Source organism: Archocentrus centrarchus, chromosome 5, assembly GCF_007364275.1.
Source record: "Archocentrus centrarchus isolate MPI-CPG fArcCen1 chromosome 5, fArcCen1, whole genome shotgun sequence".
In the NCBI taxonomy this organism is placed as follows: Eukaryota; Metazoa; Chordata; class Actinopteri; order Cichliformes; family Cichlidae; genus Archocentrus; species Archocentrus centrarchus.
In genome coordinates this window covers 1,118,911-1,135,778 of record NC_044350.1, presented here as the reverse complement: position 1 = coordinate 1,135,778, position 16,868 = coordinate 1,118,911, and the positions used below count along the sequence as shown (strand labels likewise).

The window sequence follows — 16,868 nt, the reverse complement described above, 5'->3', positions numbered from 1 at the left end:
CTATCCTACTGTATCTCTTTCTGTTTTCTTGCTCAAGGTAGCACCAGTACAATGGCTGCATGACCTCAGACACTTGTCTCCCCTGTTTGTTCTGTTGTTTGTATTTCTTGGATGGGTGTTCTGTTAACTATAATTTCCCCATTGTGGGATCAATAAAGTATCATCAATATGGGAGAAATATGCTCTCTCTCTAATCCCTGATTCAAAAGCAATGTCTGAATTTTCATTAGTTGACTTTCCATAAATTTTTAGTTATTATTACCTTTGTCAGTTTCAAGTTATTACAGCGACCATTGTGGGTTTTCTTTCTTTAATGGAAGGGTACCAACAATTTTGTCCATGTCTGTAGTCATGTGGTGGAAAGAATGCCTCAAGGATCTCCTCAGTCCTACTAAGAAGTAGTAAACACAGAGTCTGGGGACAAGAATGATAACGTGCCCATCACTGGGACTGAGGTCACTGAAGCTTTAATCAGCTTTACTTCAGCTAGTTAATACAATTGCATTGCATTAACTGGTTCAGAAATGTGTTCAAACTACTTGGATAAACTAACAATTATAAAAAATTATTAAAATAGTTAGCTTTGCCTGAAGTCTGTAACCAGTGAACGTTCTGCACATGTTATGTCATTATAAGTTATTATTATATAGTTCACTGTTATTCTCATCCTATAACAGCTGGGATATGTGCTAGTACCCCTACAATCCTGAATTGGATAAGTAGAAGAAAATGGCTGGCTTACAGCACCACCCTGAACCCGCCTGATCTCGTCTGGTCTCTGAAGCTAAACAGGGTCGGGCCTGGTTAGTACTTGAATGTGAGACCACCTGGGAATACCAGGTGCTGTTTGTGGGGTGGCTGTGGCTCAGGAGCTAAAGCAGGTCACCTATTAATCGGAAGGTTGACAGTTTGATTCCGGGCTGCATGCCAAAGTATCCTTGGGCAAGATACTGAACCCCAAGTTGCTCTCAGATGCAAGCGTTGGAGTATGAATGTGTGTGAAAGGTTAGACAGTAAAAGCACTTAGCTTAGTTTCATATGGAAGTGCTTGTATGAATGGGTGAATGCAATGTTTTGTATGAGTGCTCAGATAGAGCAGAAAAGTGCTATATAAATGGTAAATGGACTAGTTCTTATATAGCACTCAAAGAGCTTAGACAACATGCTTACATTTACCCCATTCACACCCATTCATACAAGCACTTCCATGATTAACTAAGTGCTTTTATTATCTAACATTCACACACCTACGCTTGCGTCAGAGAGCAACTTGGGGTTAAGTGTCTTGCCCAAGGATACATTGGCATGCAGCCTGGAGTAGCCAGGAATCGAACCGCCGACCTTCTGATCAGTAGGTGACCTGCTCTACCTCCTGAGCTACAGCCACCATTAATTTACTGTTATTAATTAATAACAGTCTGATTACACTTATCACTGTAATGTCAGCTGCTAATCTGATTGCTTAGTTCAAAGTCAAATTCTTCAACGGGTTTACCAGGTCTTGCCTGGAAGGGGGGTTATAAGGAATGTCAGCTAGACTTCCACCACCCGGAGCCTTTATCACCTGCACTTTGACACCTTCGATTAGTCACAAATGAGAAAGATATAAATCTGTCCAACTCTGTCGAGCTCTGAAGTCTACTTCAGTGGTTCTTGCAGGAAGGTAATGAAATAATTTGTGTTGTACACAACTAGCATTTTGCTGGAATGGGGAGAGTTGTGGTTACATTATAGTGCACTTACTAATAGCTACACATAGGCCTAAAATTAAGAATTCACTGAGTTTTTAGATTGCTTAGATTGTTTTAATAAGTATTTTGTTTTAGCATTCAGTACGACATCAAAACAGTGTTTGAAACCTTTTCAATTTTCAGTTGTCAAAACCTGTAATATTTTACTGAGGTAGTGTTCAGCTGACTAAATAAGGAGAAATTGTAGTAGCAGCTACAAAATGTCTGATTTTGTTTGCTATACCATTTAATGACACTGATTTATGATCGTTCAGAGGCTCATTTCTACAGAAAGAAAAAGTGGAATCTCCAGACAGCAACATGGCAAAACTCGTTGTAGGTAAATAACATTCAATCATTCATTCATTTTCCTTAGAGAATCATTGTAAGACTATTATTATTACTGTAATTATGAATTGAATGTATTGTTACTTTTTTCATGATTTCTTCCTTCTTTATTTCAGCTCTGGGAATTCTATTTGCTCTACACATTGGTAAATATCTGCGTTCAGTGATACTTTTCTTGCCATTAATATGATCAAAGTTTCAGAACAAACCTAAAGTGTCTTTGTTCTGTCTGCCCTCAGCTTCATCCACTAAACTGGTGTGCCATATGACTAACTGGGCCCAGTACAGACCAAGCGCTGGCAAATTCACACCAGACAACATCGACCCCTTCCTGTGCACCCATGTCATCTATGCTTTGGCCACCATTAACAGCTTCAACCAGATCAGCCCCATCGAGTGGAACGATGAGCAGCTGTACGGCAGCCTCAACAGCCTCAAGAATGTGTGAGTTTACGCAATCATACTAAGTCAGGCTGGGCACCAATATTCAGATTAACAACAATAATTACTATTGTTTAACATTAGCCTGCAACTGCTTTTAAATCCAAAAACATGTTTCAGTGCTTCCATTATAGTTTTTTCTGATTCTTAGTAGCTTTTAGAAGATTTAGACAAGAACTATGTGTAGCTTTGAATTCTTTCCCAACAGTTCTTAATGATTTAGAAAAGAAAAATAGGATCATGGATCATTCTTTAATAATTTAAGGTTGTGTCTGTGTGTCTGTCTCTCCCCACTACCAGCAACCCTGCACTGAAGACTCTGCTGTCTGTTGGAGGAACAGTTAATGGAGTGAGCCCGTAAGTTCCATCTACACCAGTTTTTAATATATTTACTTCAAATACCTTCCTTTATTACTTTAATGTAGAACAGATGTCACAGTTCTTTTTCCATGCATCTCATCAGATTCATTGCCATGGTTGCCAAACCTGAGAGTCGTGCAATCTTCATCAAGTCTGTCATCAATTTCCTGCGCACCCATAACTTTGACGGGCTAAACCTGGCCTGGGAATATACTGGACACAATGGTAGCTCAGAGGGGGACAAGGAGAAGTTCACTCTGTTGGTCACGGTAAGCACGGCTCACAATGGCCTTAAATTTTAAATACAATTTTGAATCTATGTTTTTTTCTTTATGATTTAAGTCTTTTGGTTGGGTTCTTGGTCTCCAGTGTCTAGCCCGAAATAAGGCCATACTGGATGTCTTGTTTCTTTTAATGCATTACATTAGCATAGTACTACTGACAAATCTAAAACCGCACCCTACCAAAAGGGGTGAAAGGAAAAAGAGAGCTAGTAAAAAGGGAAAAAAAGAATAAAAAATTGAAAAATAGCCACAAATATCCATCCTTCCACTTATCCTTTTCAGGGTCACAAAGTGGCTGGAATCCATCCCAGCTGACATAGGGCGAGAAGCAGGGTATACATTGTACAGTTTGCCAGCCTCTCGCAGGGCTAACACAGAGAGAGAGACAGGCAACCATTTACACTCACATTCACACCTATGAGCAATTTAGAATCACCAGTTAACCTAACCCCAGTAACTCCATGTCTTTGGACAGCGTAACTTGTTCCTGATAGCCTGACTAGTGTGTAGGCATCCTGTATAGGTGATAATCCAACAAATCTCGACTTACTGGATATTTTAATATTGATATCTTTTAAATCTTAATAATTTTTTCCTTTTATGTATTCATTTAACTTATTATAACAACACAGTTTTGCACAACTACAATATATGCACACCCATCTACAGATTACAATGTAACACCTGCTGAAAAAGTCTTGTCAAACTTTTTGTTTAATTTTATCCATCTGCACCCTGTAGTACACATAGATGGATGAAAGGATGGATGTACCCTACCCTGTTTTCTTTCGCTTTTCTTCTTCAGTCTCTTTTTCCCTATGTCAGCATTCTTTTTTAAATATATACATTAATTGTATTTATGTAAATGTTGACATTTGTTTCCTCAAAAAAACAAAATAGCCTTTCTCATTATTTTCTCTGACTGGATCTAAGTTGCTTTTGTTGTTGTGACTATAGGAACTGGCCAAGGCTTTTGAGGATGATGCCAAAGACAATAAGAGAACTCAGCTGCTGCTGTCAGCCAATGTTGCTGCAATCCGTCAGACCATTGACAGAGCATACGAGGTCAACAAGATTGCACCGTAAGTTTGATTTCAGCACGTGTGTAAATAAGGCAGCCAAAAGGTTTATTTGCACCAGTATTGAAATAGATATACCTGCATTACTTATTTCAAATGACATAGTGCTCAATTTTACATTTCCTGTTTGGCCAAAAAAAAGGTCCCATATGTTCTGTGTCTTCCGCCAATGAACAAATGTGTTGTACAACACCTTCTAACTCAACAGCAACTTTGACTTTATCAACATCATGACCTATGACTTCCATGGACACTGGGAGGCAGTAACTGGACACAACAGCCCTCTGTATGATAGCTCTGTGGACTCTGGCTCCCAAATTCATTACAATATAGTAAGAACTACACCATCACATCTACAGCTGTCTTTCAGTGTGTTCTTTTGAATGGTTTCAGTATTGCTGTGAACAGGGTGAGATTTGTGAGAAAAAAAAAGTAGAGCTGAAATGTTTGGTTTTTTCTTCATAAAAATAATTCAGGAACCCCAGCAGTCCTATATACTGTGAAGCCTGTTAGACTATTTATTACTAATGTCAGTGTAACATTTCGTCCCCTTAGAATTATAAGGTTCTATATGCATTCTGACCTGTTTTGAGATATTAAATAACAGAACCTTATAATACCAAGTTAAAGCTTGATTTTGCAAATAGAACCTTTTCGTTTTATGAATAAAATGGCCAAAGTTGTATATAACTGAAAAAAATCTCTTGCATATAGTTGAACAGAGGTCAACAAATAAGAAAATGACAATAAGTCAATTTTGTCAAAAATGTCAGAACCTTATAATTTTAAAGGGACAATTTATAGAATGTTTATGTGAACTTCCTTCATTATTATGCTCTCCAATGTCATGTGCCAACAGACTGCAGAGTAGGTACTAAAACTCTGCTCCCAGTGAGGTAGATTATCTTGTCAGTAGTTTTACATCCTCACTGTGTACGATTTTGGATACTGTGGTGGCTCCTCTGAAAAGGAAAGCCTCAAATCAGAAGTGTCTGACTCACAAACGGGCAGCTTAAAGCAGATAACATGTAAGCTGGACAGGAAATGGGATCTCACTTATGTAGAAGATGTTAATTTAGCCTGGAAAAAGAGTTTGTTGCTCTATAAAAAGCCTTCCATAAAGCTAGGAAATCTTACTCTTCATCACTAATTGAAGAAAATAAGGACAACCCCAGGTTTCTTTTCAGCACTGTAGCCAGAGGAGCTGAGGACTCTTTTAAGAGACATAGCCATCCTAGTAAAGCCATGTTTCTTTCCCGTACTGAATGTAGTCAGCTAAATTTGCTTTTGAGTTGGTATGCAAATACTGGCAGACAATTGCCGAACTGATTCTGAAAAAGATTATATTCCTCTCCCTTTTTTGTAGAACTCCTCTGTATCCCATTGGCTATCTCTGGGAGCACCATCTGAAAAGCTGCTTCTAGGTTTCCCCACCTATGGAAGGACCTACCGTCTTAGCACTGGTGCAACTGGCCTGGGAGCACCAGCTAACGGCCCTGCAGATGCTGGACCCTACACTCGCACTGCTGGAATCTGGGCTTTCTATGAGGTACAACATTAAAAGCTCAACTTAGTTTGTGCTAAATGTCTGCTATTACTGTCACCCATGAGTACACTTAACAAGGAGTATCTCAATCCCAAAACCTGTGTTGTTTGATGTAGCTCTGTCAATATTTCCCTTTTAACAGATCTGTGACTTCATTAATACTGCCACTGTTGACTGGATCTCTGAGCAAGAGGTTCCATATGCCACCTATGGCAGTGCCTGGCTGGGCTATGATGACCAGCGCAGCTATTCTTCCAAGGTAAACAATTTATATGTGCCTCAAAAAAAAAAACTAGTTATTCTATTTGTTTTGTTCTATTGACTGGTTCCTATTATTAAGATAATCATTTGTTTTACCAATGTGGCTTTTTGTGCAGGTCCAGTGGATGACTGCCCACAGTTTGGGAGGTGCTCATGTGTGGACTATGGATATGGATGACTTCAGTGGATCCTTCTGCTCAGCTGGAGCTTATCCTCTGATAAACCACCTCAGGATGTCAATGGGTAAATACTATAAATCAGCTAACTTCACTACCTTAGATTTGATTAAAAAGAAAAAAAGGTTTAGTCACTTTCTGCGTATAACTTATTTTTCTCTGTCACATGATGAAGGCTTTGGCCCAAAGCCTACAACCACTCCACGCCCCACCACAACGAAGGACCCTCTTGCTGACTTCTGCCGTGGCCGTCCTGATGGCTTGTATGAGAACCCAGCTGACAAAACCACCTACTTCCAGTGCTACCAGGGAAACACCTACCTGCACCGCTGCCAGCCTGGTCTCATCTACTGGGACTCCTGCAAGTGCTGCAACTGGCCCTGAGCCACAGAAGCAGGAACTACAGAACAGAACATTTCATATCATAAGCACAAAGTTCATAAATATATAATGCAGTCATTTATGTTTCAGTGAAATCTTGTCAGAGCTTACACCGATGACTATAATTGTCCAGGGTTGCAACAGGAACAGAGACTAAATAAATAAGAATATTACTTTTTGTAGTTCATTCACTACTTTCTTTCTTTCTTCATCAAATAAATAAAATCTATGTTGTTCTGAAGATTGAAGCTTGAATATTTATACTTACTGTTACTGTACTCTTTTATTTTGTTTTATAGAAAAACAAGACAATTTTATCCGCTTTCTAAAGCAGTGAAATTTTGTTTGCATGATTATATGCTTTTTAAACTGTGCCTTACTACATTCTACCTAATTCAGTTACTCAAATTTCAAGTGACAGTTTGTTTTCATTACGGCTGTAGCTCAGGAGGTAGAGCAGGTCACCTACTAATCGGAAGGTTGGTGGTTTGATTCCTGGCTGCTCCAGGCTGCATGCCAAAGTATCCTTGGCCAAGATACTAAACCCCAAGTTGCTCTCTGATGCAAGTGTTGGAGTACGAATGTGTGAATGTTAGGCAATTAAAAAAAGTGCAGGTGTGAATGGGTAAATGTGTTGTATAAGCACTTTGAGTGCTCAGATAATGTAGAAAAGCGCTATATAAGAACTAGTCTATTTACCATTTACACATCATTTAAATCAAATGAGGCAGCACAGTTGTGTGGTGTTGTGGTAGTTAGCACTGTGGCCACACAGCAAGCAGGTCCTTGATTAGAATGACATTTCTGTGTGGAGTTTACATATCCTTCAGCATGGGTTCTCTCCATGTTCTCTAGTCCTTACCCCACAGTCTAAAGACATGTATGGGTTAGGTTAATTGGTGATTCTAAATTGGCTGTAGGTACGAATGGTTGTCTGTCTGTCTGGTGACCTGTCCAGGGTGTACCCTGCCTCTCAGTCTCAGTCTGAAGAAGGGCATCTGTGGTCCTAAACATCATTCACTATCAAGGTTTGTTTGGAATAAATATTTTTCAGGAGCTTTGCCAGAGTGCGGACCCTTTTCTCTTTTTCTTGTACCCTGCCTCTCACCCTATGGCAGCCGGAATGGGCATCCCTGAATTGTATAAGTGGGAGGAGCTAGATGGATGGATGGATGGATGGATGGATGGATGGATGGATGGATGGATGGATGGATGGATGGATGGATGGATGGATGGATGGATGGATGGATGGATGGATGGACAGAGTCCATTTAAGCAACTGAAAAACTCATGTTCTTGTTACGGCGCATGTGTGGAGGTGGGAGAGGACCCAAATGCAGGACTCAGAGGCAGGCAGTTGTGAATGAACAAATGCGAGCCTTAATGGCAGCTGAGAATATGAACTAATAAACAAGCCATTCAAGACGAGAAACTGAGGACAATATAAACTGGGAAATAGTAACACTAGGGAGATGGGAGCACTGGAAGCAAAGGAACAAGCACTGCCACATCTGACAATGAGACTCTGATAAGGGGAACACTGAGACAATAAATACACAGAAGGATAATCATGGAACAGGTGAAGGAGAACAGGTGAACACAATCACAAAATGAGACAAGGAAATAAAACTAATCACAGAGAACAAGAGACAAAGACTGACAAAGTAAAACAAAACTACTGAACACAGAGACAGAAATGCAGACTTCCCACAGGAAGTTAGACACACAAAGGAGGAACGTAAACTAAGCATCAGAACTGAGAACATGATTAAACACACTTCAATGGAAACAAAGGGCAAGAAACCAAAACCAGGAATCACAAATGAGAACAGTTAGTCTTCAAAAGTCCATGAAACTCAAAATCACGAGGTTTCAGACCTTGGTCCATGACAGTTCTTTAACAAACAGATTAGTTAAGAAATATACAGTAGAATTTTTAATGATTAACACTTCCCTTGGCAGAACATTGTGCTTATCAGCCACTCATGATTCGTTAATGATTCAAGACTCCCAAGAATATTTTGTTCTGTGATGGTGGGGTTAGAATTAAAGTGTACTAGCTTCAAGCATTGCTGTTTCCCACAGAATATGTTATATTACACTACTATGCAAATGTTTCATGCACAAAAGTAAAGCGAGGATGTTTTTTTGTATTCATTAAGGTGCAAAGTTTAGTTCATTAGAGGAAGGCTGTGAAGGCATCTGTCTCACAGTCTCTTTACGTAAATTCTAATCAAATAGACACTTCTCTGTTTAGATTGTTTGATGTCATTCTTAACATCTTAGGTGCTTAAATTATTTGCACCTAATTATTTGGGCTTCCACTTGAATTTATAGATGGATATTGATCACATAAAGCATCATCAAAGGTCATCTAAGGCACTGACTACTGTCATGTTGAAATTGTTGACTTCCTGACATGCCTTCTTAATTCTTTTTATCCTTGCTTCAACAACTCTTTCTTCCTGATATGGCTCATCAACTTTATCCCTCTATAATTACTACAACTTTGCACCTAACCCTTGTTCTTGAAAATTGGTACAAATACACTTCTTCTCTATTCCTTGGGAATCCTTTCACTCTGGATTGTGCTTAACAATCTGGTTAAAAAGTCCACTTCTCTCTTTTCTACACATCTCCATATTTCCACAAGTATGCCATCAAGACCAACCATATTTCCACTCTTCATCTTCTTCATAGCTGCCAGCACTTCCTCCTCACTAATCCTTTGCACTTCCTGATTCACTATCTTTCCTCCATTGGTTCTCCTCTCACTCTCATTTTCTTCATTCATCAATTTCTCAAAATACTCCTTCCGTTTTCACAACGCATTCCCTTCACTCTTTAGTATATTTCCATCTCTGTCCTTAACCACCCTAACCTGCTGAACATCCTTTCCAACTCAATGTGGATTAGCTGTCGATTAGCTGTGTCCAAATTCCGCATCCTTCCAAGGACCTGGCCTTCCTAGACTGTGTCCTTTGCAGCCCATGAAGACCACAAAGGCCAGAAGTGAGCGGCTGTGAAATTGGATGGTCTAGCGTTAATATCAGCATCACCTGTCCTCACCTCAGTGTAGCTCATGTTGCCTAGCAACCATGACAATGCAAAGCACAGCTGTGGAAAAGAAGCTGTTAAAATGGAGCCGAACTTTTGCTCCTTTTTGTGGTTTAATTTTAATTCTTTAATTATACAGCTGAGCGAATGATTCATTTCTAAATATATTAACAGCTCTTTAGTGAGACATTAATATTCAATGAAACTATCCAGTTATGATGCTTTACTTAAATTTCCGCGTGCAGCAGGTAATGATCACTGAAAGAGGACCTGTATCACGATTTGTTAAACTTCATGACTGAGCATGTTTGATTATATATCAAAGTAGATAACCTGTCCCAGGCTCTGTCACTATAGTCAGTTTCACCCCTCCTCTGTTGAATACAGTCTATTTACCAATATAGTGAAGATATTACACATCAGCAACACACAGAACATCACTTTTTGGCAGCTTTTAACAAGCTTTCCATTATGTAAGAGTTTTTCCTGTATAGTGTATTGTCATTAAGATTTTTTCCAGTCTACAATGTTAAATTGGATTATCAATAAACATTTATGAAAGCTCTTGGCGCGTAAAACAATATCAAATTACTGCCCCAGATTTTGAAAATGCGATTCAGAAAGAGTTACAGAATTTTGTACCTGGGATTTAAGTAAAATCTGTCTTCCCCATAAACAGGACAAGCTTAATGGTCTGACATCTGCAGGGTAATTTATGCTAACCATTTCAAATACATCACTTCTAGCTACTACATAGGCATAGAAATGTTCATCAAAACCTTCAACTGATAAAACTCTGTATCCCTTCTTTCTCACATTGTGGTTACTAATTGCATACTAATTGCGTACTAATATACATACTAATTCACCAAACAGGCGTTCACCTCTTGTCATAGTTAAGAGGAACGACAGTGTCTGGTTGATCTGCCCAAACACACTGACTGTGGGTACGACATGGATTGTGCTTAGAGTGTCAAGATCAGCATGTTTTGTATGCAGGTTTTCAAGATGCAGCTCACCATGTTCCAATGATCGTACAATGACAGGAAAAGTATTTGGTATTGATATTTGTCTCTCTAGTGGCTTCCCAAATTTCTAGTTGTACACACTCTGCATTTGAGTCTTATAAGCCAGTGTTTTTGATTTGTTTTTAAAGTTACAGACTACATGAGCTTGATGTTTCAAAGGACAGTGTTTACTTTCAAACCTCTTGCACATAACTTCACAAGTGGCCCAAACTTTATCATCATTCTGCCATAGAGAATCATAAAATGGTGCATGGGAATAAGTGGTCTGTCTGGATAACATAAGATATAAGATTGCAAATGTTGTTAATTCCACATGAACATTATTGCACTTGCTTAGTGTAGGTGAATGATAAGATGTTAATTATTCTGCTGTGGGTCAGTGCTGGGTGTAGAGCCTGACAGCAGCAGCAGCAAGGAAGGACCTAGAATAATGCTCTCTTACACACTTCAGATGAAGCAGTTGCTCACTGAAGGAGCTGAAAAGCTAATTTATGCATTTATTACTTCTAGACTGGACTATTGTAATTTATTATTTTCAGGTCGTCCTAAAAGCTCCCTGAAAAACCTGCTGCTGATCCAAAATGCTGCAGCTAGAGTACTGACAGGGACTAGAAAGAGAGAGCAGATTTCTCCCATATTGGCTTCTCTTCATTGGCTCCCTGTTAAATCTAGAATAGTATTTAAAATCCTTCTCCTCACATACAAGGTCTTGAATAATCAGGCCCCATCTTATCTCAAAGACCTCATAGTACTATACCATCCTAATAGACTGCTGGCTTACTTGTGGTTCCTAGGATACTTAAGAGTAGAATGGGAGGCAGAGCCTTCAGCTTTCAGGCGCCTCTTCTGTGTAACCAGCTCCCAGTTTGGATTTGGGAGGGAGACACCATCTCCATTTTTAAAATTAGGCTTAAAACTTTTCTTTTTGATCAAGCTTATAGTTAGGGCTGGATCAGGTGACCCTGAACCATCCCTTAGTTATGCTGCTATAGGCCTAGGCTGCTGGGGGGTTCCCATAATGCACTGTTTCTTTTCATTCACCTTACTTACTCTGTTTATACTCCACTCTGCATTTAATCATTAATTATTATTAATCTCTGGCTCTCTTCCACAGCATGTCTTTTGTCCTGTCTCTCTCCCCTCAGCTCCAAGTGGTCACAGCAGATGACTGCCCCTCCCTGAGCCTGGTTCTGTTGGAGGTTTCTTCCTGTTAAAAGGGAGTTTTGCTTCCCACTGTCACCAAGTGCTGCTCATAGGGGGTCGTTTTGACTTTGGGTTTTTCTCTGTATTATTGTAAGGTCTTTACCCACAATACAAAGCTTCTTGTGGCAACTGTTTGTTGTGATTTGGAACTATATAAATAAAACTGAATTGAATTGAATTGAAGTCTCTCTGGAGTCACTGCGCTGCAGTGTCAAAGATTTAACCACATTTTCAAAGCGGGTTAAATAACTGCAGATAAGGGTTTTAATAATAAAATAAAACAGGATTAACACCGGAAATGTAATCTAAGTCATGTTATTACACTCTGAGCCTGAGGGACAGTAGGTGGCAGTATGCACCAAGGTCTGTAGCAACAAATAGCTGTTTTTGCACCGTCCCATGAAGCTCAACCAACCAACCAACTTTATTTATAAAGCACTTTAAAAGAGCCAGATCAGATACAAAATGCTGTATATCAAATGAATACAAATATCAAACAAAGAACCAGCAATTATTAATTATTAAACAATAATACATTAAAATAAGTAAGATCAGTGTCTCATGCTCAGTTGAAGGCCAAAGATTATAAATGTGTTTTAAGATAAGTTTAAAAAATGGACAATGTAGGTCTAATGCACAAAGGAAATTCATTCTATAACCTATAGGGACAGTGCTTAGACCCAGGAGCAATTGGGTCTAAGCACCAACTGTTCTGTGTTTTTTCAATATAATGATGAAAATTTAGGGCCATCAAAAATGTGATCAAAACATACAAAAAGTGATTAAATTGAGAAGCTATCCATCTGCTTAATTGGTGCATAGATCTGGCTATCATCAGTGTAGCGATGATGTCCAGATCTAAGGAGACTGATGGTAGTGAAAGGTGTTTTCTAAGAGTGGATCCCAATGGAAGCAGATAAAGTGAAAAAGAAAGGGCCCTAAAATTGAGCATTGTGGAAACTCAAAATAAGCAGTGGTGCAGAGGAGGAATCAGAGCCAGCAAAGCTTACAGAAATAATACTGCCAACTAAATAAGACTTAAACCATTCCAGAGCAGTGCCACGACTACCCACAAGATACTGTAAATGGGATATTAGGATATCATGGTCAACTGTATTGTAGTGGCTATTTCTCCACACAAATCAAATGGATACTGAGACATCGTCTAGGACTAGAGCTTTTGCAGGTCAAAAGATAAGACAAACTCCATGCCACATGGTGCATTTGGGTCGGTTGATTCACCACATTCCATCGAACTTACAGACATAAGAGTGTTAACCAGCAGCCTCTCTGTCACCTGGTAAAAACCATATGCGCCAGTGCCTGCATGACCCGTTCCACTAAACCTACTTATGCCAAATAATTGCACACCTGATTGGCCAAAAACACAAAAGTAAACTCTAATTTTCCAAAGTAAAATAAACCACAAATTATCCTTATGTAAAAACACATATAGCATTTGAATACGAAAATAAAAAATAAACCACAAATAGCTCCAACAACCCATCCCCTAATTGTACATGTGCTAACACACAATTACTTTTAGGGTAAGCATGTAGGAGCTATTTCTATGTCCTACATAACCTACACTACAAATCTCCAGGAGGAGACAGAGCTTGGTTACAGGTCGCTCCAATATACTGTTCTTGGTCTGGACCATCACAGAATGAACCAACCTCCTGGAGCTGTGGCATCAGCAATGATGACTATGTCTCCTGAACAGAAGCTCCTCTTTGGTCTTTCTGTCTTTCCTGAATCACAAGTAGATAGTCCGATGTCCATCTCTTCCAAAAGAGCTCAGCAATATACTGCACTTGTCTCCATCTCCTTTTGATGTACAAATCAGTAACTCAAACAAACTTGTTGCCAAAATAGGCTTCACCCATTCACACATATTCATACAAACAAACAATAAAATCATGATTGTACTGCTCTATTAACATGCTTTCCAAGTATTCAAAAGATATGTGGTTTGCTGTTACAACAGTGCAGCCTGTTTGGACAGAATTACCTCTGTTTGTGCTGTAATCTGGGATGGCTGTGGCTCAGGAAATAGAGCAGGTCATCTACTAATTGGAAGATTGTTGATTTGATCCCTGGTTGCTACAGTCTGCATGCTAAAGTGTCCTTGGGCATGATATTAAAACCCACAGTTGCTCCCAAAGTATTTATTGGAGTGTAGATTTGACTGCAGGAATGCAAATGTGTTGTATAAAGTGCTTTCAGTGCTCAAGGAGAGTAATAAAAGCACTATACTGTATAAGAACTAGTCCATTTACTTGGTGTTGCCTTTGAGAAACCTGAAGCTAGATACAGCAGCAACCATTGTTGGTTGTCATCCAGGAGCCAGAGTGTTGGGAAATATTTTTATCACCCAATGTGGATATTTAAAGTTGTTATTTCTACTTCTGTTTATTTGCAACTAAACTGCTTTCTACACTGTAATAAAATGCATATTGTGTGTCTAAAAGTAGTAGGAAGATTTGAGGCCTGTTTGAATTGCTCTTATTTGTGTTCAGGGCCCCAGAAGCTCTGCTACCCCTCTCTAGCAGTCTGCTGTCACCAAGCAGGCCCTCTCAGATCATCCCCAAAGCATACTCGTCTTCTGCTCTAGCCCCGTGATGAACCTGTTGCTCATTCAAATTCATGCTTAGGGGTCTGAGCTCATAAAACTGCACCTTTTTGAGTTCATGTATAGGACACTAGTCATCCTGTTTGCCCATTTTTTTTTACCTTGCTTATGTAGCACAGCCAAAGATTTTGGAAATGCAAATCAAGAAAGTGTAAATCTGTATAAGCAACAAGTCTAGGGGCAAATTGGGCCCCACTTTCTCCCCCATATCTGGTCTATGTAAGTGTGGGCACTTGTAAATCCTTCTCCAGGAGTACCATAGGATGGCCACAAGGAGGTTGTTTCTGACATTTATTGTGATGAATTTTTCTTACTGTCTTGTTGATGTATTGAAGATGCTCGGGGATGTTTGTGCCTTTTTAGATAATGTCAGTAGAATTAATGACAGTTTCTAATGTATGCTTGCAAAGTGCAGACTCAGCACAAATCTTAGACAAAGAAAGGGAAAGAGTATAAATACCACGGTTAGGAGAGAAAGAGAAGAGAAGATGTAGCGACTGTCTTTGTCCGTGTTGTCTGTTTTTCCAGCAACTACTAAGGCACAACCTCCTGGGAGGGCTTCTTGCTTTTACTTTTTGCTTTTTGTCCTCTGTTTTTTGTGTTTGTATATTTCTAAGTACTAGTAACTTTTTGCAACAGAGCTTGCTCATCGCCATGGATCATTTGGACAGTTTGATTTTATTTGGACTCATACTTAATCTCAGCACGGGCTCTCCTCGGTCGGAGGGTGTGATGAGGAAGCCGGGGCATGATCAACAGGTTCTTTCTTCTTTTCTGTTACTCTGTGTGTGTATCTCAGTCTTCACTATGCTACTGTCTGTGTCTTTTTAACTATTTGTGTGCTACTAAGATGTCTAATTGGAACCTGTTCAACAATGGGATTTGTTGGTAACTATGGTTTTAATTGGGTTTTAATTTGCAGTCAAAAAGGAATATGGAGACCCCTAAAATGTATCCTACAAGAGCAGATGACAGAGAAGGAAATCTGAAACTGCTGGCTAAGGTTAAATGTAGATTTTGTGATATAATAATTCAGGTAAGGATTAATGACACCCAGTAAAATCAATTGGAGGTCTCTAAAGTTAATACTGAATTGGTGTGTAACTCTGCCAAAACAGCGTTGGACTCTCTGGGCCCCTCCCATCAGCTCCTGGTCCCACTGTTTAGCCCCCCGTTCTCCTTAAATTGGTGGTTGAGTGGTTTCCCAAAAAGATGTAGTCTTTGTAGATAATTTGGAAACTTTCTGGGGACATGCCAGTCTTGTTAGGAGAGATGGTATCCATCCGTCTGTGGATGGTGCAGACCACCAAAAAAACAAACCAAAAATCAGCCAAAAATTTAAGCAGAGAAATTCACAAAGAAAAAACAATATAACATCCCTAACTGTACCTAAGAGTAAAACAGTTAAATGTGGATTACTGAACATTATGTCTCTCTCTTCTAACATCCCTATTAGTAAATGATTTTATAATTGATTAGTATATTGATTTATTCTGCCTCTGGTTATAGAGGGATGAATACGTTAGTGGGGAATCTTGGAGTCATGACCAGGATATGTCTTTCAATGCACGCCTTAAACAAATATGTAGGACTGCTTTTTTGCATTTGTGATGCTGAAAAGCTAATTCATGCACTTTTTACTTCTAGATGGGACTAGTATAATTCCTTTCTGGTCATTACTACTATTTTTGGTCATTTGCCTGACATTCTCCTCAAACTGCCTCCTGGAACATAAACTTGCCTCTCCGTTAACAGGCATCACTTATCATCTTAATTACTGCTAACAAAGGATGATACATCTATGAACAGGAAAATAAACCTTAAAAATGTAGTCTAAATATTATACATACAGCAATTAATGGTACAATTAAACAAAAACAAAGTTTCAAAATGCAATAACAGAATTTAAAAATTACACAGGGGGATAAATAGTTCACGTCTCATTTTAATATCCACAATTCAGGGCCTTGAAGATTTTTGTCTACTCGTGAAGGCATAGCTGGCTGTAGCTCGGGAGACAGAGCAGGTCACCTACTAATCAGAAGGTTGGCAGTTCTATTCCTGGCTGCTCCGGGCTGCATGCCTTATCCTTGGGCAAGATACTGAACCCCAAGTTGCTCTCTGACGCAAGCGTTGGAGTATGAATGTGTGTGAATGCTAGACAGTAAAAGCATCTAGCTTAGTTCCATATGGAAGTGCTAGTGTGAATGGGTAAATGTAAACGTGTTGTATAAGTGCTTTGAGTGCTCAGATAACGTAGAAAAACGCTATGTAAGGACTAGTTCATTTACCATAATTAATTAATTACTTTCTTTTTGATTAGTACTAGTGTAACTGGTTGA

The 16,868-nt window shown here is 39.2% G+C and overlaps 1 protein-coding gene and 1 pseudogene across 1 annotated transcript; both read left to right on the top strand.

Moving 5' to 3' along the window:
* The first annotated feature begins 736 nt into the window (after window positions 1-736).
* On the top strand, window positions 737-852 carry LOC115781050 (uncharacterized; annotated as a pseudogene).
* A 1,199-nt stretch (window positions 853-2,051) lies between these two features.
* On the top strand, window positions 2,052-6,609 carry LOC115780285 (acidic mammalian chitinase-like). The gene is made up of 11 exons (XM_030729398.1): window positions 2,052-2,070; window positions 2,195-2,224; window positions 2,318-2,522; window positions 2,820-2,876; window positions 2,983-3,148; window positions 4,121-4,245; window positions 4,451-4,574; window positions 5,609-5,791; window positions 5,931-6,047; window positions 6,166-6,292; window positions 6,401-6,609. The coding sequence occupies exons 1-11, from the start codon at window positions 2,052-2,054 to the stop codon at window positions 6,607-6,609; spliced, it is 1,362 nt and encodes a 453-aa protein (XP_030585258.1).
* Window positions 6,610-16,868: the final 10,259 nt, after the last annotated feature.

Bases quoted from the DNA above. Each gene is read 5' to 3' on its own strand.
- LOC115780285 (XM_030729398.1), top strand. The intron at 2,877-2,982 runs GTAAGTTCCATC...GCATCTCATCAG, and splicing joins ACAGTTAATGGAGTGAGCCC to ATTCATTGCCATGGTTGCCA. The intron at 4,575-5,608 runs GTAAGAACTACA...CCTTTTTTGTAG, and splicing joins CCCAAATTCATTACAATATA to AACTCCTCTGTATCCCATTG.